General features: G+C 42.5%; 1 protein-coding gene across 3 annotated transcripts in view; it reads right to left on the bottom strand.

Annotated features, from left to right (window-relative positions):
• Window positions 1-23444, bottom strand: part of IKZF3 (IKAROS family zinc finger 3) — a 35426-nt gene extending 11982 nt beyond the window's left edge. Inside the window, exons 1-6 of one of the 3 annotated variants that reach the window (XM_059869236.1) lie at window positions 23320-23444; window positions 18694-18747; window positions 17352-17462; window positions 3944-4204; window positions 3105-3272; window positions 2041-2157 (exon numbers count right to left, since the gene is read on the bottom strand). In XM_059869236.1, coding sequence (XP_059725219.1) covers window positions 2041-2157; window positions 3105-3272; window positions 3944-4204; window positions 17352-17462; window positions 18694-18747; window positions 23320-23326 — 718 coding nt within the window. In that variant the 5' untranslated portion in view covers window positions 23327-23444. Of the gene's footprint in view, window positions 1-2040; window positions 2158-3104; window positions 3273-3943; window positions 4205-17351; window positions 17463-18693; window positions 18748-21036; window positions 21190-23319 lie in introns of those variants that run through there. The other 2 variants (XM_059869235.1, XM_059869237.1) reach the window with 2 other exon arrangements.
• Between the last annotated feature and the right edge of the window lie 1959 nt (window positions 23445-25403).

The raw sequence follows: 25403 nt of genomic DNA, 5'->3' as shown, positions 1-25403 counted from the left end.
AGAATTGTGGAATGGTTTGGGTTGAAAGGGACCTTAAAGGTCATCCAGTTCCACCCTCCTGCCATGGACAGGGACACCTTCCACCAGACCTGGTTGAGAAGCTTGAGGGGAATTCAGAAAAACACCAAAATTCAAAGTGATGCAGAGAAGTAGGGAAAGGATCATTAATGGAAAGAGAATGTTTACTAAACATAATTGCAAAGTGTTACACTTGAGGGGAAAAAAAAAAAGGAAACATAGTGAATGACCTCCTGAGAGTCTTTCTAGCTTTCCCTCTCCCAGGTTCTGCCCCCCAACATCCTGTTGGTATCAGGGAATTAGATGGAAATGCCCCAGGAGTTTTCATTTTTCATAAAATTTCCTAACAATACTGCAGTATGTGTAAGGGTGGGAAGGTCTCCAAGGCAGGGGAGCAGCCACCTCTTGGCACTCTGGGAATTTCCATTCCCTGTGACCAGTTAAGGCTCCCTGCAGTGTGGCAGCAAGACCTGCACCACAGGCTTGGGATGAGGGGGGGAATGTTGCTATTCTGAAATGCATCTAAACCATGAGAGTAGTTTCAAAGCAGAAACCTGCAGCAGCTCTCATGTTTTCCATTTTCACAGGTGGACACCTTGGGTGATGGCCATGATGAGTGTACTGTAACACAAACCACAGTTACAAAGGGTTCTCACCAAACCCAAAACTTGCTGATTAGCTGATTACCAGTAACTTTTACAAATACTCTAAGAAATATGTCCCTTGCTGACAAGAAGAGAGCCCCCTCAAAAGTATAAAACTCTTAAAAACCTCTGTGAAACACTTTGGTAAATCATGGTTCTCTGGGAGGCTTCCTGCATGTGTCACAAAGCCTGAAACACCAACCCACACTCTGCACAGTGCAGGGATTCCTGTACCCAAGGTTTTCATCACATACCAGTGGCTCTTCACACTGATTTTCAGGCCTGGTTTGTGATGATTCCTGCAGAATCTTGTCCTTACTGTTGTGGTTAGAGTTATTAGGAGGAAATTCCTCCCTGTGAGGGTGGTGAGGCCCTGGCATAGATTGCCCAGAGAAGCTGTGGCTGGCCCATCCCTGGAAGTGTTCAAGGCCAGGTTGGACAAGGCTTGGAGCACCCTGGGTTAGTGGATGGTGTCACTGTCTATGGCAGGGCTGGGGGGCACTGGATGATCTTCAAGGTCCTTTCCAGCCCTCTGTGATTCCATGTTTCCATTATTTGGTGTTTTTTTCAAGGCTGCATAGCAAAAGATGGGAGCCTGAATTCTGAAACGGTGGCCTCAGCTCTTCTTAGATCAGTCATAGAGTTCTTTGGGAGGTCACAGCCACTCCTTGACTCTGAATGGGAAGAGGAATTTTTTCCTGACTTATTGGTGTGTTGTGAGATCCAAATCACACAGTTCATTTTAGGATTTGAACAGTTCAGGTGTAGCAGGGAGAAAGATTATGGTGATTACTTTTCACCAAAGTATTTTGGAACTGCAGCACTGAGACTGCAAAATGGAAAAAAAGAAAAAAACATGTTTTGATACATTTCATCTTTTCCAAAGGCAGCTCTATATTCAAAGCAGCCCTTTACCTCTCACTCCCTCCTAAGCTGATCTGTCAGTGATTTTTGGGACACCACTCCCTTTTCATGCCCTGGATCCAAGCCACTAAAACTGCTGCAAATTCTAACAGAAAAGGAACCATCAAACACGCGGTTGTCAACAACTCATCCTGTAAAATGAGCCACATAACAACATTAATGTATGAATAATTTAACTCACTGAGCATCACCTCCAGAAATGCTGGATACAAAGTATTTCAGATGTTTTACACAAAGTAACACTTAAAGAGAAAAGTGATTAAAGTAAAAGCACTCTACCACCCGGAGGGCTACGATGAACCAGCCCCTTTAGAACCTCACAGCCCCTCAGGTTACTGAAAAGGAGTGTAGGAAAAGCTGTTCTCAGGCTGTGGGTTAACAGCTCACCAGATGATCTTTTATAAGCCCTGTAATGTACTGAAACCCCAAAACCACTGCAATGTGATAAACTCACCAGCCTCACACATGCCAGCGTTCTGCAGGTAAGTCCGGCACCGCTCCTTGTGCTCCTCTAACGAGCTCCTCTGCTTGTAGCTCCTTCCACAAAACTCACATTTATATGGCTTCTCCACTAGAAAAAGAAACAATAAAAGAATTAAAATAACCACAAGAGACCACTAAAACACTGTCTTGCTTGAAGCGTGGTGGTTATAGCATTGTGCTGGTGGGGGACAGCGCTGCACTGCTGGTCTTGATTAAATCAGAATCTCTTTTATCCTTGGCAGATAAGCTCATTTTAGACTTTGATTCTTTGTGAGGTTGAACTTTTTTCTGTACAGTGCAGTGCAGAGATAACACCTATAATTTAGAATCAATGTTTTCTTTCTGAGCCCGTGTAGAACACAGGATAAAGACAAACTCAAGGGCAAGCACAGCATGGCTCCTGCAGAACTGGGGTAGCTAAGATTGAGTTATACCTGACTTGAAATCCAAGTCCCCTCAGCTCTGTGCCTCCATTTTCCCATCTGTAAAATGGACAGAACACCCTACCAGGCTTAAGAAGAAACATCTGTTGAGCATTTTAAGAGATTCAGATGAAAGGCACTACACCACAGTGAGGTGGCAATAGTAATCTGCCTGCAATTATGCTCCTGGGATTTTCCTCACAGCTCAGAAAGGGATGGGAGGAAGTCCCAGCAAAGCACATCTCACATTCTCCTCAAGTTCAGAGCTTGCTGGCACAGCCAGCTGCACTCATATGAAAATGAGCTGACAAGGTGGTGATGGGTCAAAGGTTGGACTTGATGATCTTGGAGGTCTTTTCCAACCAAAATGATTCTGTGAAAATACCACGGAGTTATTTGTGCAAGCAGGTTTGTGGGCTGTGACACAGTTCCCATGGCCCCTCTCTCTGCACCAAGAGCCAGTCCCGAGCTGCTTCCAGGAGCACCAGTGAGTGGTCACTGCTCTGTGTTGAGCCTTTCACAGGCTGAGCAAACCTTGCTGACTGTCTTTTCCACACCGAGTGTCCCAGTGACACACATCCAAACCACATGGAGTGCCTGTGAAGTCACTTACCAGAATGTGTCCTTAAGTGACCCGTAAGCGCATCCCTCCTTTGGCAGGCATAACTGCACAGGTGACACTTAAAAGGTTTTTCCCCTGTGTGTAGTTTAATGTGGCGGAGGAGGTTTCCCTTCTGAGTAAAGGAAGCTCCGCACTGATTACACTGGAATGGCCGTTCACCTTAAAATGACATACAGAAAAGGACATTTAATGGTTACGTGGGTATCATGCTGTCCTCTGGCGTTTTGGAAGAGGAAAGAATGAGATATTGGATTGATTTCTTTCTATAGAAACACACAGAGTGTGGCTTCAGTGGGAGGGAGGTGCAGCTCTGGTGTCAGAGCTGCTCGTAGCATATGTAGGACTATGGAAAGCACTGCACAGTTCTTCCATGGAAAGAAGTGCTCTGGAGGAGGCTGATTCCAACAAGACAGCAATTTTTAGAAGGAAAAAAAGTCTTATCTTACTGCAGGCTGAAACTTAAGATGCTCATTGGTTTGTTGCCAAAGTATGGCACAGAGAGAAATTTATATACAGACTGAAAATGGCAGCACAAAACCAAATTAACTTTTGCTTTGTGCCAGAAATACTGCATTACATAGTGCCTTTCATCCAAAATTCTTAAAATGCCTCACCAACTTGCTTTTAATAATATTCAATCCTGATAAGAAGAAAGGTGGGTAAAATGAGGCACAGAACAGCGAGTAACTTGATAAAGATCACACGTGGCGTCAAGGACGGAACAAGGAAACCCTGATTTTGGTATCCTTTTTAAAAATAACCAGTCTAGATTAAAAATTATCTTATTTTCAGTACCCCAGCTCTTACAAGAACAACAGAGGGATATTTACCAGTGTGGCTACGCTTATGAACCATCAAGACATTGAGGCTAATGCAGGCTAATCCACAGATATCACAATTCATCTTTCCACTAGCTGGCCTGACGTTGTCATATGAACCCGAGTGTCTCTCCAGTTTAATGCTCTCATATTCGTTATATTCTCTGGGATATGTGTAAGGCAGTTCAGATTCTTCCAGGTTTTCCATTGGCTCGGAATTTAAAGCACTCTCCTCTCTTTCACTGTATTCACCTTTCACTTTAATCACATCATCTGTGGGTAAAAAAAAAGAACAAGAGTGAAAAAAGACTAATCTTATCCACAGTGAAGTACCTTAGGAAAAAATGCACTAAAAATGATAAAAAATAACTGTATCAGTCTTCCTAAAAGTTTTATTGAAATACGCAGATGAAGAAATGAAGAAATGAACTTCACTGGTCATGGACACTTAGTAATACTCACAGTGAGATAACCCTTGAAAGCAATTAACTTGCCTGGTAATCATCTTTGATTGAGAATTTCCTTCTACAGATTATGAATGTATAATACAATACAAACATCTCCTGAAATTACTAGCCAGGATTCAAAAGAAAACACTTTTTCACACCACTCACAAGTATTATTTCTATAGAAATCAGCATTTCAGGCTGCTTCTGTGAATTGGAAATACAGAAAGACATAAATTAAATAAGTAATTTTATCTTATAACTTATACCTTCTTGTGGAACCTCCAGTGCTTAGAACAAGCCTAGGAAATATGTCTGATCAGAGCAGGACTCTCAGCTTTCCCATGGGATAGATTCTCACTAGTTGAGCCTAACCAATAATCCTAATTTTCACTTGCAAATCACAGTTTTTATCCATAGCTCTCAGACGTGTGAGGAGCAGCTGATAATCTTGATTTACTGGATGAGTAAAAGTAGCAGAGGCAGGGTAAAGGTTTCCTGATAAATAAATGTAGCCCAGAAATGCCAAAAGATCTTCCTGATTTTGTGAGGATGTGGCAAAGGACCTCTTGAAGATCAGCATCCATGGCCTTCAAACAGGTTCCTGGACCTGTAGCCAGTCCAGAGGAACCCAAAGGCATGGCCTAAATGAATGCAGCTCCATGACAAAGGTGGATGTAACAGGCAGCTAATGATTTACTAAAGAGTAAAAATGCAAGCAAATTGGTCACACTTTATAACCAGCTGATGATTCCCAGCTTAGGGTGCTGAATTTCCTTTCCACAATTAACTCAACACTACCAGCACTTCCATTAAAATCATTACTAACTGCCAGGACAGCTTTTTTCTGCTTAAAGCTGGCTGAGAAATTTGGGGCTGTTCAGCATGGAGAAGAGAAGGTTGTGTGGAGACCTCACAGCACCTTCCAGCATTGAAGGGATCACAAGGGAGCCAGAGAGGGACAATTCATCATGAGCTGGAGTGACAGGACAAGAGGGAATGGCTTTAAGGTGAAAGAGAGAAAATGGAGGTTGGCTATGTGGAATTCCTGCCTGCGAAGGTGGGGAGGCCCTGGCACAGGATGCCCAGAGAAGCTGTGGCTGCCCCATCCCTGGGAGTGTCCAAGGCCAGGTTGGATGGGGCTTGAACCAACCTGGGAGAGTGGAAGGTGTCCCTGCCCAGGGCAGGGGATGGGACTGGATGAGCTTTAAGGTCCTTCCAACCCAAGCCATTCCATGGTTCTCTGACAAGAGACAGACTAAGGTTGAAACTCGAGTTGTGCCTCAAGCTACCAAGAGGAGCACCATGAGATGCAGCACATGGCTTCCTGTTTGAGCCTTGTTCTCTGGCCACCTGCTTCTCCCTCCAGCCCAGGATTAGACAGTTCAATCTGGCACTGAATCACTTGTCCCTTCTCCAAAGTACAGAACATGAACTGCTGAATATGTATTAGCTCTGGTTCTGAGTAATAAACCACATCAAATGCCGAGAACAAACAATGGGTGGCAGTGAAAATGAGGTGGCAACATAAAAGCAGCGTTAAAAAACTAAGATCTGGCAACCTAGAATTTCATGAAATCAACATTTTCAGCTACACTTTAGGGAGAAAATCACTCCTCTGTCCTAATTGATTGTGTTAAGCCCTGCCAATCTGTCTGACTTTGGGCTGAGCTGGGGGAAATAGGTGGTTGATGGTTTCTTTCTCCTACACAAGACCCCACTTGTGTGGGAGAAAGAAACTCTGAGATCCCTCTTGTGCTCTCCTTGGATGGGGATATTGATGGAAGAAAGGGGTTTTCTCCCATTCTGTGTGGTTTTATCCCCTATCCTGGAAAATATTTGAATTTTGCTGTTGGGATTTGCTGCCCCAGTCCTGGATGAGCTCAGGGGGGTTTAGGTGCTTTCTCAGAGGGTCACAACGAGTTCCAGATTCACCCAAAAAATGGGCTGTTTTTTCTTCGTGGATCCTTCAGTACCAGCTCTGCTTCACATCCCACGGATTCCTGCTTCCACAGAAACAGGGCTTCCTCTGCAGGTGCCTTCCGCTGCCAACTCCATGTCCAAGGGTGTGAGGGTGATCTTGTTATCAAGACTCCTTCAAAATTAGTTTATACAACCATTTCCATTTTCCAAGGAAAAATGATTGCCAGTTGCTGAAAGGAGATTTCAACACCTATCCCTTTCCCAGGAGGGAAAAAAAAAAAAAAAAGAAAGAAACTTTTTTGGTTGGTTAGTTGTTTTTTTCCCTCTCAAAAGGAGGCTGTTCCAAAATAATTTGCTACATCCTGCCCAGCATGGTAAAAGGAAGTACCCAGTGCAGCTGCACCTTGTTGGTGCTTTCAGCAACAATTTCAATTCCCACTTTCTACTTAACGTCTCACCTTTTGTCTGCATCACACGCAGTTTTCAGCAGTGGAGGCCAAGCTGTGACCTCCAACAGAGGCTTCTGTGCTGTTTGCTTCTCTTTCTCACCACAGTGCTTGGCTCACTGCTCCAGAGCTGTGCCAGGGTCTGTGTGGCACAGTGTGGGCACTGGTTTGAGCCCCCCATGGCACATCCTTGGGGACTGGTGTAAACTGGGCGAATCATCTTGTGATTCCACCGTGGAAAATAATCACCCCTGAAGTTTCCACACTGCACATAAGGCTTGTGTTTCCTTGTAGTAACAGAGGAGGATGCACCTGAGTTTTGATCAAGGCTTTTCCATCACTGCCTCTGCAAAAACCAGGGGCTGTTTCAGCTGTCCACGGCATCCAAAGTTCAAGTGTTTTCCTGTAGGTATTTGAAGGATTTCCACGGGAAAATTCACCTTCTGATGACTGGGACCAGGAGAAGGTACAAGGGAAGAGACTTTTTAACCCAAATATAAATTAGAAGGGTTGGGATTTTTTCACCTGTGATGGTTTAGAGGCTGCTTCACCTCCTGACAGCCAGACAGGAGACAGCTTAAGTGCAAAGCAGTCTGAGGAAAAGATGGCTTGGTATAGGCTGTACTAAAATTAACCAAGTGATTGCAGAGTCTGGAGCCACCAGATTACTTTTTCAGCCCACTTTTCTCTGTACTGGCATGCACAGGGAATACCATGTGATCAGGAGATTGGCAGATGTGTGGAAGGTTTGTATCTGTCACTTAAAAATAATATCAACATATTTTATTAGATCAGGGAGTTTCCAGGCTGGTCTGCCTTAATCAAGAGGAAGGAAGCTGTGACTTCATGTAGAATAAGGAAATTTAACTGAGGAAAAACACAATTATCCCTAAAAACACTAGAAAGTTCCCACAGTGGAAAAAAAAAGTGCAATCATTTCTTCTATTAGGCAAGTAAAGAGGTTGTAGGAGAAAAAAAAGCATTCATAGAGTCCAAGCCAGGGAGCTATTTTTCTTGAGGCAGTTCATGGAGTTAATATACACTGAAGAAAAAAAAAGCTGCAGCTTTTACAGAACAAAGTGCTGGTGTGATGCGTTAAGGCTGATGCACATGGTTTCATTTCCTGGGGAGATGATTACAAGATGAAAGACATACTCCAGAGTAATATTTTTGTTTCACCTGAAACACTGTAAAAACAATGGGTTCTGGAAAAAATCCAAAATAAAGCTGCGGTGGCAACTTCAGACTGAGTCACCACCCAAACAGTGCTTGTGTGTGCTCTATAAAATGATAGAATCACAAAGGGTTTGTTTTGGAAGGACATTAAAGCTCATCCAGTCCCACCTCCTGCCCTGGGCAGGGACACCTTCCACTCTCCCAGGTTGGTCCAAGCCCCATCCAACCTGGCCTTGGACACTCCCAGGGATGGGGCAGCCACAGCTTCTCTGTGCCAGGGCCTCCCCACCCTCACAGGGAGGGGTTTCTCCCATATATTCAACACAAATTTTCCCTTTTTCACCTTAAAGCCATTCCCTCTTGTCCTGTCACTCTTGTTCCTGAAGCAGAGCCCCTCTCTGCTTTCTTTTAGGTCCCTTCAAATAATGGATGGCTGCTCTGACATCTCCATACAATCCTTCTTCTCCAGGCTGAAAATGCATAAATAAAAAATTCAAGAGAGCCAAATAACTAGGGCAAGTTAGAGGGTTTCTGAATCTTAGCTGTTTTCTCTAGGAGGAAGTTTCAGTAGGAAAACCCCCCAAATTCTCCATTTAATCTGAGACTCTGGCATCAAATACAGAGGAGAAAACCTAAGTTTTGTCCTGTTGTTAAGCAAAGTTTACCAGGAGCAATGGGAAAAGCACAAGGAATAAACCCAGAAGCCATTAAAGACAACGGCAGGAAAGGGTGATGTAGCTCAAGTGTTTTACAAGGAGTGGGGTCATAATCGTGAAATCCTCAGCACATGCAAAAAGTCAACTGGGTAACAAAGAAACTTAATCATCTTAATGTGGCATTTTAATGATGCTGCTGATTTGCTGTGCCAATTCAGAGATAATGAGCCCCTAATGCTACAGATGTTCAGCCAGACTAAAGGAAAAAAAAAAAAAAGGAAAAAGGAAAGCTTTTCTTGTATGCCATTTCCTAACTATCCAATTAAACAAATTGTGAAAGCATATAAATAGTTTACCAGGTTTTGACAGCTGTTAATGGGATTCAGATGCTGAGGAACAAGAAGGGAGTCGATACAGGGCATATTGGAGGGTTCTTGTGACTACCTGGGTTTGACAGGTGTTAACTGATGATTCATCACTCTTATCCCCACAAAACCCCACAGACACATGCCAGAGCTTCTCCCCTCCCAGAATGAGAGATTCCTGTACCTAATCCAGCCTGAGACAGAGAGTGGTGAAGCTGAAAAAGTCAGTGGAGTTTCCAGATTCAAGGCAGAATCCTGCATGTTTGTGAGAAACACCTCAGCAATGGAATCAACACACTGGGGGCAAAGATAAGTCATGAATAAAAAATTTCCATTATCCTTAGTGAATAAAAAAAATAGTACATCCCATAAAAATTATAAACCAGGGGAAAATAATTAAAATAAACAATTTTATGCCTAAGTTTTTTTTCTCAAACAAGAATAAAACAATTACATGTATATACTGAGAATTTGGAGATTGTAACTAATGGGGAATTATAAAATGTGAAGAGACACAATAACAACATTTTAATTTTTTTTTTTAATGAAGCAACACTATCAGAGTTAAGATAACTTTTCTCCATGTTTTTCTTCTACCCCACTGCAGATATCCATCTAGGGAAGGGAAGGGATTTCAAGCCTTTTTGGCCCACCCTGGTTTGTTTTCCTTCTGACTCCAGTCTGGGCTCCCTTTTTCCCAACAGCTTTTATGAGATCATTGTTTGCCAACAAAGAAAGAGCAATCACCTCAGAGCAGAACTAACTTCCAGTCAGACAGCAGAGACAACCACCCCAACCAGGACATGGTGACAAGAAATGCCCTTGCAGGGTGCAGACACTGGGCCTGTCCCATTCCTCGGGTCCCTTTTTGTGTCACTACAGGCCAAAGCAGAGACTTCTGCACTGAAAGTCCCAAATATTGCGTTTATTACTTGGACATATTTGTTTTGGATTTATTTTATCTTTGTGCCTTTTAGTATTTTCTTAGTCCTGTTGTTCAATACAAAAAACCTAGTACTTGTTTTGTTTAGATGCTTTATAATGCAGACATGAGGGGTAATTCCTAAATGACCCAGTGCAGAATGCACCTGCTGGAAATTTCACTTCTAAATATAGGAGAGAAACTTTCATCATTCCCCTTTGTGGAGTGCAGGCTCAATGGTAACGAGTCTCCTTGCTTTTATTGTGACTTGAAACAAAAATAGAAACAAATCAAATTGAAATGCAGCACTGAGAATTGGAAAGAAAATAAAAAAAATCAGCCAGGCATCATTTTCCAAGTGCTCAGATGTGTATTTTCTACTTCATTAATATCAGTGCCTCTCTATCATTAAAGCATAGTGTAATTTATCTAGTTGTACAATTAATTGCAAAATAACAGCCACCAAACAACACACATCGTTTCCAAGCTCATGTGAGTCAGGAAACTTGAATTATGTAACTGGTTCTTCAAGCATCTTACTTAAAACAAAGATTTTTCTTACAAAGATTAATATTCCTGTGGAAATCTATGATTTCACACAGTATTTCCCCTCTATTATCATCTTCTGCCTAATCATACTCTGATGTTTTTCTAGGATTTTCATTCAAAAGGTTTCCAAATTATGTTGAAGTTATACTAACAGAAATAGGGGTAAAGGAAAAATATTCCCCAAAACTGAGTGTTCCAAAGCTGGATTAAAACAGCACAAACTGCACAGCAACACTGTGCAGTGCTGAGTTTAGAGAAGGAAATGGAATTTAACTTAATTGAACTGCATTTAAATGCTCTTAACTGAAACTACAAAACAGAATTTGGGGAAGCAGAATGATCTTCCCTGGCACAATCGGACTAGGGGTTGGAAAACTATAGCTAGTGTATGCTGAATCTACCATAGGATTGGGTTTTGGTTGTTTAATTATAAAAAGAGGCAATAATTTGTCATTTTTACTCAACTTTTTACAGCCCCAGTGCTGGAGGGGAGCACAGAGGGAATGCCATCCCACATCCTCAGGTCTGCAGGGCCCAGGTTTTCCAACACCTGTCCCAGATGAAATTTATTTTAATTTTGACACCTGTTAACATTATCCTTTCAAATTTGAATATCTTTAAAGTCTCTCTCTTACAAAAAAACCACAGAAAAATATGAAACTGTGCAAACTCTTCCCTTCCTTTGCTGTTAAGATACCATCACCCAGAGAAAACATTTCTAAAATGACAATTCCTGAAGTCCAGCAAGACAGATACAATCACAACCGTTAAATCAGACTTCAATGAGACAGTTAATCAGGGAACATCTGGACCCAACAGTCAGACTGAGAAAGGCCACATGTTAAATTCAGATTATCACTGGCATTACTTATATCAAGGGACCAATCACTAATGTGACCACTCAGGCACAGTCGGCTCTGGTCAACTGTGCTTCAAATGAACTTCAAACCTGAGAAATTCAATGTATCATTTCATTTAATCTTTGTAAATTCATCTCCCAGGAGCCTTCCTGACAATGCAATATATTCTTGTAAGAAAAATTAAATATGGAGAGAAAATAAGATAAAATAATAGGAAGAACAGGGAAATCTGTGATAAATACCTGAGGAATTTTAACACATATAGGCTGAAGGCAGGAGCTTGGTTCAGATGGTCTTGAACACCTTGAACCGATTTGATTGAACTATAAAAAATTCCAGTAGCAAATATTCTTGACTTGAATTTTAGATTACACCTGTGTTGTCTCCTATTTGAGGTTCTTTAATCAAATATTTGTAGTTTACTTTTAGCACAGCCTTGTAGAGAAACGAGTGCACCCGCTTTGTGTTCCCTTAGTAACACTGGTCTTACAGCTCTTACAGCTGTAAGATCTTACAGCTCTTTCCCATCCTAAACTTTCCCGGGAGTCTGCACAACAAATCCAGCCCTCCCTGGAAGAGCAGGATTGCTCAAAGCGCCGGTCGGGAGCACCTGCAGCTCCCGGAGCCGCTCCTGGAGGTGGAGCTCCTGCACCAGGAGAGCAGGAGAGGAGCGCGGCGGGCACGCACGGCAGGTGAGCGCAGCCACACGCTGCTCCTCGGGAGTACAGCCAGCCGAGCTCCGAATTTGTAAAGTTCCTAAAGCTCCTGCAGAGCAGCAGGAACTAGAGACGGAACAAGAGCTGGGGAGAATGCAGCGCTGAGGACGCGGCAACGCCGGCCCGGGGAGCCCCAGGTGAAACAGGCACCGAGCACCCGCTGCAAACTCTGCACAGTTCAGTTAAATGTCAGTCAGCAGCGAGACAGAAGAGCCATCAATACCAACGCTCAGGGAACCATTTGTATCTATTTCAGCAAAGTTTTGACTTTTGTGGATCTGTTTCCCCTTCTCGAAACATTTCTAGCAGCACAAACAGTGTCCCTTCAGCTCCCATTTTGTGCCAAATGAACAGCCTGGTTTGGGGGCAAAATGTGACTCATCCCCATTAACTGATTTCCTTTTCACTAATCTGTATTTCCAAAAATAGATTATTTCCTACAATAACATGTGATTTGAGTTCCCAGACCCATTTTCTGCATCTTCACTTATTTTCTGCTGGGGGGAGTGGGGAGGGATCGCAACTCATCAGTCTTGAACTAGATTTTATTTCAGTGCCAAATAAGTAAATATTTCTCTCACCTGTAATTTCAGGGAACTATTTTGTATGGATCCAAGGTACACATTTTAGAACAAGTGAAAAAAAAAAAGGAGTTTAAAAAGTTATGGAATGAAGGCCATCATCTATTGAATAACTGTGCATCCATCCTCTTTCCAGCCCTTGTTCTGTCTCAAAGCTTCCACTGGGAGTCAGGACATCTCAAAAGTAAATTCTATTTTCTAATCACTATAATGGGTTAATTAGAATGAGAAATAGCTGCACTTTCTGATTATCTCCAGGCACTCAGAGTATCCGAGTGTCTGTGTCAGTGCTGAGGGCTCAGGATAGTCCAGCTGATGTCAATCATTTACAGGCTGGGTGACACCACCGCCCCGTTGATGTCACCGAGCGTGCCTGGCAGCATTCCTGCCGCTGACGGCACAGTCTGAAGAGTTCAAACAAAGTCAAGAGGATCGTTTGTTGATAAGGAAAACGCGGCTTTCAGTCCCAATAGAGCCCCCGGAGAAGCCTGACCCGTTCAGCACAGGCTCCTTGTTGGCTTTAACACTACAGAAATCCCCTTGCAGTGAACTTCTGCTGATGTTGTGAGATAACCCCAAGTCCCATGAGCGCCGGGGCTCGAGCTGGGCTTGGGAGATGAAATATTCTGATAAAAAACGGCACTTCCTTTCCAGGCAGATAAGTGCATGTTCTTGCAGCACCGCTGGAACCTCGCTGAGCGCCCCAGTGAGGCTCTGTCACCTCTCCTGCCTCACTCCAGCCTTTCAACCGCCCCCCTCACACACCTCAGTGCAGCAGCAATTAACATCCATAAACCACAAATGTGGCTTTTATCTCTTTTTAGCTCACAACCATGAAAGCTCGCTGACATTCATAACACCCCAAAAGTTGTCTGCCTCAACAGCTGAAAGAATTAAGACATAATTAAACATTCATGCTTGACTGCAACTCCCAAAGGAAGGAGCGTGGCTTTTTAAATTTAATTTTTAAATTAAAGATGTGCCAGCTTTGGCCACCAAAGGTAACAGTGTTGGGGGCACATAAAGAAACAGGGAAATCAAGAGCTTCCCCCCCCTCTCATTGCTTGTCTCTTTTCAGACTAGACACAGGAAGCACCATGGGAACGGTGTATTTTTATGGTTGCAGGCAAGCATACACCATGTGCACCACAGCGTGCAGCTTCCAGTCCCTTGAGGCAAGAAAAGGGGGTTTTGTTTCTTTTTTTTCCTTCTTCCCCATCAAGCTTTTAATTACCATTTTACTATAGCCTGCTGCCTAATTGTTTGCCCGATACTTAGCACTGATCATCATGGAAGCCTGTTTAACAGGGGGGTGGAGTAGGACAAGTTGAGTTGTTTCCATGGAATGGCATCTCACCTGTGTCAGGACACACATAAAAAACACCATAAGCTGGTGTGTTTGCACAGGCTCAGAGAAGTACAAATACAAAACTGTTTGCTGGAAAAGTGGATTTTTTTCATACCAAATGAGCTCCAGTGATGGTGTTTCAGACCTATACATTAATTTAGTGCTTTTATTAACTGTCTGTAAGATTTTAAAACGATCCCAGCACCACTTTTAGCAATAAAGTCTCCACCAAACCAAATCAAACAACATCTAGATTTAAACAGGTCCAGCTCAAAGCCTCAGAATAATTCCCCACAACATACTCACAGTGTCACCCATGAATAATGCAAGAATCACAAAAACATGCAGCCCAAGAAACTGGGAGATTCCTACTCACTACGGATGGCTGACAAGACGTGGAAAAACCAGCCATAACTGTGCTGGAGAAAAACATGTTACAGACATACTAAGGCAGTGGAAAGCAGGTTATCGAAGGCCTGATCTCTCTCCATGAGTCAGTGGCCTCGTGTTCCCATGATGGCCTTCAGCAGATGGAACAAACCCCGGGGGCACGGATCGTGTGGGGGTTCAGGAGAGAAAAAGGAGAGGTTTCTGTGTTGCAGGCTGTCATCAGCCATGAATTGGGAAGGTGGAATTGCTCACTCACAAACATGATTAACATTTATGAGAATCACATAAACATTTTTTATTATTTCTGTTTGAATTTGATATAAAATGAGGGGATTAGTTATCATATCAATGTGCCAAATAAAGAAATGGAGCTTTTTTGGTTTTTATTAACCAGTAGGTTTTTCAGGTGTAGGCAGGACATAATTCTTTTCCCAAAAACCATCACCAATACTGATGATATTTCTATTCTGTGATCTTGGAGAGTATTATATATTCATTTTACCAGGGTTAGTGATCCCCAAAAGATAATCCTCCCACCAGGACAGCACTGTCAAAATGTGGTTTCATTTATAGAAGTCAGACAGTAGTTAGTGACCCACGAGGACTGCTCAGGGACTAACAGAACTGCTGCTATTTTATAGAGGGCATGACATGAAAGCTGAGATTAGTTGTGAATTGCAGTCTCCAACAGCAACTGAACTGGTGTTGTTGGGAGGAAATTTAAGTGCACCTACTGATGGTTGCAGGGCCTGGAGTACTAGCACAGCATGCTTAAATATTTAAGATTTATTGTGCTTCCGGTATCAGAATGACTGCAGAGAACAGTGTGTGAAGCACTGAAGCAAGCATTATGTATATTTTATTTTGTGCCATTTCACATGGAGATGCTGGAGGTACCTTTTTTGTGCATTTGAAGCAGCTTTCTCCTCGTAGTCGTGGTTTTATTCCTACAGTGAGCAGCAAGGAATGAGGCACTGTGGTACTGAAGGTTCATACTCACTTTATAATGAATGAGCTCTAATGGTAAGGGAGGCTGCTGGAGGGGAATGATGTTTTATTGATATTTATAGCATTGTCTTTGAGATGTAAATTTTCAGTGTTTGCATTCCAGAACAAATGGCAAAGAGACTTTAAGAGATCAGCAGCAATATAAAAAATGAATGGTAAGAGCTGTACTGACACAGTCTCTCACGTGTCCAAGTTGTTCCTGACTGAAATGTATGGAAAAGAGGGTGAGAAATGGTACTGGAGGCACAGGGCAGCCAGAGAACAAGAAAAGGACTTGCTTCATGCCTGGACACTGCATATGAGCAGTATGGACACGGCTACTGGAAAGGGAAGGTGGGATGAAGCTACAGCAACTCCTCTCAGGTGGTCAGTACTGAGGGGTTTGGGAAAGAAATCCTATCCTGGCTTCCTGCACCCACAGCTCATGAGCAGGAGGAGTGAAGGGCTGGAACACTGGGAAAGCAAAGGGAGAAGTGAGCCAGTGAGAGTGGAATTGGTGCAAGGGGTGGACAAACAGCTGGAGCATGGCTGTGAATATTTTATGTCCTGTGGGATCTGAGAGATCAGCTGCCTTGGTTGTAGAAAATGCACAAGTCTTCCATATTCTGTCTATTCTATCAAACTTCTGAATTTAGGGTAAGCAGAGCAGAACTCACCTGCCCAAGGCAGGCTCTATATTGCAGCTGTCTCTAATGAGCTAATCTCAACTGTAGAGTCCTGCTAAGCAGCAGCTGCTCTGGGGACACGAGGCTTTTCATCCTAATCCAGACACCTAAATTTGGTCAGAAAACCTGTGTGATGTCTGCCCATAAATTGCCCAGAAATGCCAGACACCATCAGTTCCAGATACTGGCACTCTAGATCCTTGAATGAGATTCCTCTCACCACTCCCTTGAGTGTTTTATGTTTGCTTGCAATTTGTTAACCAATAAAAACATTTGGTCTTTAATAATGCAAAAGCATAACCTCTGCAAAATAATCACATTAATGTTAGAGGGAACAACCAAAGCTACTTACACAGCCAAAACAAATAATTCTTTAGTGATTTACTTGATTCATGTGATACAAACTCTACCTCAAACTCCTACCCAAAGCCACAGCTGTAATTTCCCTTGGTGCTGCTGCACTGCCATGGACTTGTGTCACAGAAAGGCCCTGTGACACTGGTGACACCATGTGTGTTGCGCCCAGGACACGTGCCCCACATCCTCCACCAGGCACACTCCTCACTGGTTGTGGCTGAGGCCCCTGGCACGGATGAACACCCTCAGATCATGGGCAGGAGCTGTTGTTCATGCTGAGATTTCAGTTTAGGAGCTTCTACAGCACAGAAGAAACTCAACACATGTGTCACGGACACATGTAAACCCCTGAGCTCTGTACAATTGCCAAGTTTCAGGAGCTGCTGCTGTTATATTCTATCTATAAATGAAGAGGGCCTGATGGTTTTTAAAGACAGTACACATTAGTTTACTATTTTAATTATTCCCTATGTTTTCTCTCAGACCTGTAAGAAGGGTATTTTCTTCAACAACAAACGTGGAAAACTGACCAACCTCCCTTTTACCCCCAGTTTAAAATTCAGCATTACTGCTACAGTTTTAAATTTTACAGGTCTAAGTGGTCCTGTGAATTTGAGATAACTTGCTCTTTCTTTCAAAAAAAAAGGAATAAATTATCAAGTTATTTTTTAGGTATGAAAGTACTTAGCATAAATCAAAATTGCAGTCCTAACACAGGATTTGCCTATGCAAACTGCTCTTAGGAATTTGTTACCACACACATTAGAGGCTCACCAGATGCACTTGCTCTTTTATCTTCTCATCCATATTTCACAGATCCTGTAAAACTGACCTTGCTAAAATGCACGTGAGGTTCCCTGATGGAAAAGTGTTGCTCCTCTTTAGAATGTGTTGAAATGCTCCAAAGGAATTGTATTGCTATTCCTTTTAAAGGCATGCTCTCATAGCATAATCAGATGAATAAAAAGACAAAATACAATTATTATTTATCAGAATTCCAACTCTGCTTTACCTCCTGCTTCTTCATTAGACTGATTGTGTTCCTTCATATCTTCCACATTATCCATGCTTTCCATTTCCTGGGATTTGTTCAGATTACAGTCTGTCAAATCCTCTTGTTCCTCTGGAAAAAAAAAAAAAGGCAAAAAATAATTAACTATTTATTCCCCAAGAATATTTCCAGGTGATTTCTCTCAAAGAAAGTACCCGCACACTCCCAGCACTGCTGACAGTTCCCACAATGTTATTTCTACAGATGCACTGGTTGCACTTTGGGGAATGATTTCACTTCCCAAAATCCTACACAAACTCTCACACACACCTGAAACATATTTTCAGCTTTTGCTCGGATCTAAATATTCTGCAGGTTATTCTAAATGGCAGCAGGAATAAAATCCAGCATATCTAACTCTATCCTAGGTGCTCTGACAACTGCTGTGAGCAGGGATGCAGTTCCTTGGAGAAAGGCAAAGGAATCACAGCTCTACTTTGTTCTTTTGGGGAAAAATTTTAATCATTCTGGCCTTAGGCCAGAAAACTGCTCAAGCAGATGTAACCAAGGCCTCTTTGAACCCACTTACACTTCTCTGCTTATTCCACGTGTATATTTTTAAATATCAACATTATCATGCAGACCAGCATCCCAGAGATCCCAGCCTCTTTACTTGGAAATAAAGACACATTTTTAACTGTAGTGAAATTTATTCGGGTAAAGTGTTTCAAATAAAGCCTCTTTCATTAACCCCACAATGCAAACTAGCTCCATATTATGTGTATTTCTGTAAATTTCAAATCAATATTTCATTAAAAAACAGACTATTTCTTTTTCAAACATTATGGGAATTTTAAAAATTTACAGTAACACTGTGAAATTGATGGTAAATTCTTTAACTTACTGACAGCTGGATGGTAACACCTCTGATCCTTCTCAAGCTAAATATTACATTGGAGCTGAAAAGAGGTTCGACTTTTTGATTAACAAGAAAGTGAAACACTTGTCAAACTCACTCAGGAGGTATGTTTTCATATTTTTAGAAATGCAGTCAAGCAAGAGAATTGTATTATTCTTGCTTCCCTAATCAAAACTTCCAGCTTTCTCCTGAAAATATTTCATTTTCTCTTATACAGTCCTTCTTTTCCCACTTCACTATTATTTTCCAGTATTATATTGAACTTCCATGGTTTTATTTCATCTCTATAATTTACTCTTTTTTGCCTTTAATGTCCCTCTTTGTACTTCTGACTGTTATTCAGTGTCCTGGGACCCTAAAGCAGCTGCAATTCATGTATTTTTGGCCATTTAAATATAAAATTGTCAAGAGAGGGTGGAAGAACACAACTGAACATCACAGTACCTGCAGCTATAGGCTGTTCCTGAGGGTTACTGAGGTCCATCCCGGGCTGTGAATCTGCAAAAAACAGAAAAGCAGCCTGAGCTGTCTAATATTTAAAACAGTTCACAACACACTTGTCACAATCTTATAAATTCCTGTTTTCTTGGCTGAAAGTAAAATTGAAAAAGAAAACGTTTCAAAGAAATAAAAACCAAATTACTATCATGCTTCATTTCTTTATATCCTGAGCACTGGCCTGTGCCCAGAAAAGGGATTAAGTATGGTTTTCTAACTTCAAAAATTATAGAACAGAGTACCTTAAGCTTTCAATTTACTCATCGAGTACCCTGTGAACACAGTGCAGCTGTAGTAACTCTGTAGGAAGCTAATTTCTCTAAAGCACAAAGATATTTTTACATTCCTTTTCCAACACAAAGGGAAACCCCCATTATCTTCACAAGATCTACTTGGTTTTCATGGGAATGCAAGTTTAATTCCCACTGAGAAATTCCAAGAGGGATCAAATGCTAGGAATTTTAAACATTTTTCAGGCGAATACCCGTGCAGCCCAGTTTCCCAGTGTGCTGGGGGCTCAGCAGAGCTCTGAAGCCAGCACAAGCTGCAGGTATTCCCATTGCCCAGTGCTCAGAGTTCAGCTGCTGAGTTGAATTGGAGGCACAGACCTGAGCTGTCCCGTTATGCCTTTACTCCAGACCTCCCTGCCTTGAGATTTCATTCTTAGGAGGTTGAATTCTTAACACAGACATAGTTACCTGCTTCCTTCCTGCTTTCTTTCCTGTAGCTTTTTCCCCCTCTTTACTTTTTACATGCCATAACATCTTTTATCAGCTTTGAACCTAAAAAATAATAGTTTCTGGACCAGGAAAATTTCTTCCTGGCAGTTACATAACAGAAACACCCAGGCAGCGGGCATGAGGTGTTAACCACGGGTGACATTTACCCCATAATTATCTGTCTTTACCTCCTCTGCATATGGAACTTTTTTGTGGTCTCTGCAACGTTAAAATATAAAGCTCTGGTAACTCTCCAGCGAGGCAGCATGGTACCAGAAGAGGTACTCCAAAAAAACTGTATGAATAGAGGGGGGGATAATGTGTGCAACAATATAGAGGCCTTGCATCATAAAGATAGACACAGAATTAAATGACAAAAAGTTCAGATATTTACTGAATCGATATTTTGAAGTAAATAAGAAAGATCAAGGAACTGTATAGTTTTAGCCTTTAATTTCTCATTTTCATTCTGTTATGCCAGGAAAATTGAGGTACAAAGAAGCAAATGGATTAATTTATACAGCAAATAATGATGAGAAAACATCAGTAAATGCTGGGTAAGTGAACAAAATTTCCTATAATATTGATTTTAACTTTACATTGCAATAAGTTGCCCAGAGAAGCTGTGGCTGCCCCATCCTTGGAAGTGCTCAGTGCCAGGCTGGATGGGGCTTGGAGCAGCCTGGGATAGTGGAAGGTGGGGACTGGATGAGCTTTAGTGCTCTTCCATCCCAAAACTGTGATTCCATTAATATAGACACTTAAATTACACAAACCCTTGCAATTCTGCACATAATTAAATGAAATCTCCCTTATTCTGCAACATTTGATTTTGGTTTTAATTGCATTCAGAATCCTTGCACAGTTGCTCCTTTTGGGTGATGGGGGTCAAAGCCCCAGGCTGAAGCCCCAAGGTGCCGTTGAAACCTTGGCTGCAATTCTGTGTTCTCCTGAGCCCCAAGGAGGTCAGGGAAGAAAAAACTAGAACCTCTACATGACTGCTTGAATTCCAATAATTCTGCATATATATTCCTGGATAACTCTATATTTTTAAAAACCATTGGGTTCCTCAGGTTTCCCTGGCAGCTTCAGGACAACTTGCTGGAGAAAACATTGCCTGAACACGAGAGCCAAGCAGGACCTGCTCAGCCTCCTCATCTCCTGCTTGCTGAGTTGGAGTCTGTGAATTTATTCATATTTTGTTGAACACAGCAGTTTCATGCCCATGATGGCTGCTGGACAGGATAACCCTTTGGAAGAGATAAGAACAATGACACACCATAGAATGTTTCTCTTCTTGCTTGAGAAACATCCTGGTCTTTGTCTCACTTTCAAGCCTCCAACCTCCCCTCACCAGCACCTGGTTTCTTTACAGCATCAGTCTCCAGCAGCTTCTTAGAGCCTTAGTGGTCTCTTCATATTTAACCTCAGGTCTCTTTCCTGACTATCCCAAGCCATATCCTTCATGGTGACAGGAGAACATGTGGGTAGATTCCACCCCTGATTCTATACCAATAAGGTTATTTTTCTACCAAATGTTCAGAAAAACACAAGGCAGGAAATCACTTACAGAACACGTTTGTCTTCCCAAGCTTCAAAGAGCTCCAGTGGCTGGGGTGCATGGGAAGAGGACCCTGGTCTCTGTGTGCTGCAGCTGAGGCACAATGTGCATTTACAAAGCAGAAGTAAAATTCATGTGCTTTCGAAACCAATCCTTGGCCATCCTGTGTTCTACACCGATAGGCAAAGGGAGCCAAAATATTCAAATAGCTTGCTAAAAAAGTGCTGTGGTATTTTAGTATGCAACACTATTCATACTTTATCCTGGTATTTGACTGGAACAGCCAACCAGAAATTTAACCCCCCTAAAATGGATACTTTTCAAATCACTGATGACCCTATTTCCTTTCTGTCCTTAATGCAGAAGAGGGGGTATATTTTGAATTATTATAGTTTCACCTGTTTGTCCCCCAGATGAAACCAGAATTCTGCCTTTTTCCTGCTGGCTGCATTTTTCAGCTCAACAGCACAGGGAAGGAGACACCTTTGAAAGTCCCATCTGCTCTTAGTCCTTCCATCACAGTATATGGAGCAGAAACAGACAATTTCCTTGTCTGAAGTCAGTGCCTTCACTATGTACACCACTCAACCTCTTGCACTCCAACAAGTTTTTCACCTTCAGCCTACACTGGGCCATTAAGGAGAGAAATTCTAGCTGATGTCTCCACTTGAATGTACTTCTTCATCATCCACAGCCTCCATGGCTTTCTGAAGAAGGCCAAGTAAACTGGGCCAAGTAAACTCTTTGTGGGGTCTCATACTGCTCTTAAGCACCATGCAGTGTGTGAAATATCACAGGCAATTTAAGAGCACACATCATTTTGGGAAGAAATCCTGATCAGCACTGATACTATACACTGATCAGCAGTATATAATTAAGGATATTTTTCTCATGTTGGTGCATATGACCTTCTAAACCCAGCAGAATAATTCAATGATTCAATATAGGATATCCTGAGTCATAGAATATCCTGAGTTGGAAGAGACCCACTAGGATCATCAAGATCCAACCTGTTGATCCAAGCCCAGAACCCGGAGCTGACAGCTCCAGCTTTTCAGTAGTCACAAAACCAAACCACTCATGGAGAAATACGATCAAGTTAATGAGAAATTTTGGTTCAAACACCCACCCTTGCCAGGGCCTGTCTGCTCCTCTGTGACCCTACCAAACCTCCACTCACTGGCTGTGGAAAATCCGAGTCAGCCATGTTATCCCTCTGTCCTCAGGGCATGGAGATTTGTCCAAGACCCACGGAAACACCCCTGAAAGTCACTGTATCCAAGGATAACACATTACAACACTGTTGCACTAACTTCATCCCCAGCCCAACACCCTCAGGCACATTAATGGATCCTCACCATCCTCAAGTACAGACCCAAAAGCTGAAGAATCATTTCCATGTTCACTTTGAGCATACAAGAAATAAGAACACCAAAGAGAGGACTTCTTAGATAACCTCAGTTATAGTGAAACTCTGTTATTTTCTAATTGCAGACTATTCCAAGATACCTCACAAACTTTCCCTCCCCAAAAGACAGCAATCCCAACTCGTTCAAGAAAATGAAGCTGCATTTTTAAGTGCTAAAGTGTCCCCAAACCCATTCTTTCAAATCATTAATTACTTCTCTCCAACAGCAGCACTCTTGATTCAGTCAGATTCAATGAGTGATTATTTACAGGAAAATAGTTTCAAAGCCTTCAGCAAAGGAAGATGCATTTTTTAATAGGCATCTGCAGCTAACTTAAAATAACCAAAAGCCTCAAGTCATTGAGACAGGACAGAATCTAAACTGGAACCCTTAAAGCACTGAAGTAAGAATCTCCACCTTTGAAACAAGAAACCAAGTGATGCTTTGCAAAGCTTCTCTGCCAGGATTGTTAAAAACACCAGAAACACTGCTTTTCTAAGACAGGTAATTACTCCAGAACCCAATATTAACTCCCAGATCTGTTTTTGCTGGCTCTGAATATTAAGGGCATGTTTTACAGGTGAAAAGAAAGAAGACATCCTTGAATTCGTTAAACCCCAGAATAAGAACAGCAGATAAAGTGTGCTCTAAACCCTGGCTTTATCACGCACTTTGTGATATCTCCAAAATCAAACAGAGACGGGGCAAAAAGCTCCGTTCGTTTCCCGTTTAATTGCTACACGCGACTCGATTTCTTTTCCAATTTGCCTGCGAATTGTTTGCAGGAAGAGCTGAAGAAGCAGCTGAAAGCCCCCAGGCGATGGAGCCGCAGCGGGCCACGGCGGGACAGAGGGTCCTGGGGAAGAGCGGGATCGTTTCTCACCTTCCATGCTCCGTTCGCGGGTCCCAGCTCCACCTGCCCGCCCGAGCTCGGGGCTGCCAGCGGAGCGCACCGGCCTCGCCTCCCGCCCGTCACCGTGACATCCGGCTCGGCGCTCGGCGGGCGGAGAGCGGCGCCGGGTGGCGGGGAGAGGAGCAGACCCGGTCCCGGTGCCGGTGCCGGTATCCCCTGCCTGGGAGCCGCTGCCGGTGCCGCTGGCAGGGAACTCCCGCCCCTCGGGAGGGGCAGGGGGCTGAGGGCACAGCGCCTGTTTTGGGAGATCGGGGGAGCCCCCAGCCACTTTCATCCCCAGAATGGGCACACCTCGGACTGTGTGTTAAAGTTAAATGGCTGAGATAATAATAAAGAGGACTTAGGTTGAGATGGTTTTCTTAAGAAAACAATGTTGCTATCTAGCAGAAAATCAAAGTACAAAGTTCTTCAATAAAAGAAAACAAATATGAAATTCAAAGTCCTCTAGTACAGACTCCAAAAAAGGGGCTCATTCCACACTGGGCCTGAACAGGGCTTTGAGAGACCTAACCAGGTGCAGAGTATCTCTGCTGGGGCAGGGGGTAGCAGCAGGTGACATTTAGAGGTCACTCCAGGCCCAAAACCAGTTAATGAAGTGAGAAGTGAAATCGGGATCTGAGCTCATCACTTGGATCTAAACCCAAAGGCAGCAAGCACAAATTATCATAGATCAGGAGCAGGATAACAACATGGAAACATGATTCTCCTACTCACTTCCTGTGTGGTGCCAACGGCTGCTTCTTACACTGGTGCTTTTCCATTGCTTGGAAAAAGATTCTAGAAATAAAATGTTTAAAAAAAAAAAAAAGTGGGATAATCAAGCAATTCTTGGCTATTCCTAATCTCTGTAACCCCTTTCCAGAATAATTTATTAATTAGGCAGGTTTCCTGGTTCTACAAATTTTAAGGAAGACCTGGGATTGCTGTGCAGCAGTCAGAAACCTCTGGTTTCCATCCCAGGATTATCCACGGCCATTTTCTCTTGCTGCCAGATTTGTTCTCTGATTTAAATCCCTACTTTCCCTCATGATTTCCCTCAGAGAAACAATTGCATCTTCACTCTGTTTTTATTTTAGGTGCACAAATCAAACCAGCCTGGTTTTCCCAGCTATAAAAACACCCTTGTGCTAATTGTGACCCTCCTTAGTGTGATCCCACCTTTGGATCACTCACCTGAAAGATCAGAGACAGAAATTGTGGTCTGTAGGCTCTCCAGAGCCCTGCAACAGGTCCTTTACCTGACTCTGCACTCCTGGAAATCTCTCTACATATTTCCTAGGATAAAATATTTAGCTTTTTAATGTCTACTCACTCCATGATCAAGTTTACAACTGCAGACTTTTGTCCTCCTCTATAATTTCCTACTGATACCTTATTAACCAAAAAAATCCCCACCAAAACAAAACAAAAAACCAAAACCCAACCCCAGCAATCCAGGTCTAAAACACAAATATAAATACCTGAATTCACATTTTGTCCTATTAAATCCTCCCTGCAATGCTTCCTGTTCTTAAAAATAACCCATTCCCCTTCTCTCCCCCCAAAGATTACAAATCTATAATGAAAATTTACCAGTCTGGGAGTTAGAAATATTATAGCATTGAAAATAAATGGGTCACTTGGCTAAAGACACTGACTATGAGTTTATAAAGAGCCAAAACTGCAGCCAAAGCTTTATAGTAGAGATACTATTTCATAATAATTAGCAACCTGTGGACTGATGGGCTGTGCAGGACCTGAAAGGAGCTATAAACATCCTTAGGAGCTGAGGCTGCTCGGGCTAAAGTATTACTCGTTTATAGCAGACACGTTACAAACTGAATCACTTTGCCTGCACAGTGTCAGCATGAAATGTTCACTTTGAGTAAAACTGAAAATATTCAGCACATGGGAACGTGGGATTGTCTGAGGTGGTCCCGGTTCTGACCTGCTCAGCAGCTCAAGGACATTAAAAATGAAAACCCTGACACAGATTTTATACTTGAACTGACCACTTGAGTTAATGTGTTGGTCTAAGGAAGAAGAAAGCTTGAGTAGAGCTATTTTCCATCAAT

The sequence above is a fragment of the Haemorhous mexicanus genome, chromosome 28 (assembly GCF_027477595.1).
Source record: "Haemorhous mexicanus isolate bHaeMex1 chromosome 28, bHaeMex1.pri, whole genome shotgun sequence".
NCBI classification, from domain to species: Eukaryota; Metazoa; Chordata; class Aves; order Passeriformes; family Fringillidae; genus Haemorhous; species Haemorhous mexicanus.
Note: the sequence above shows the minus strand (reverse complement) of the source record. Positions and strands in the feature narration are given on the sequence as shown.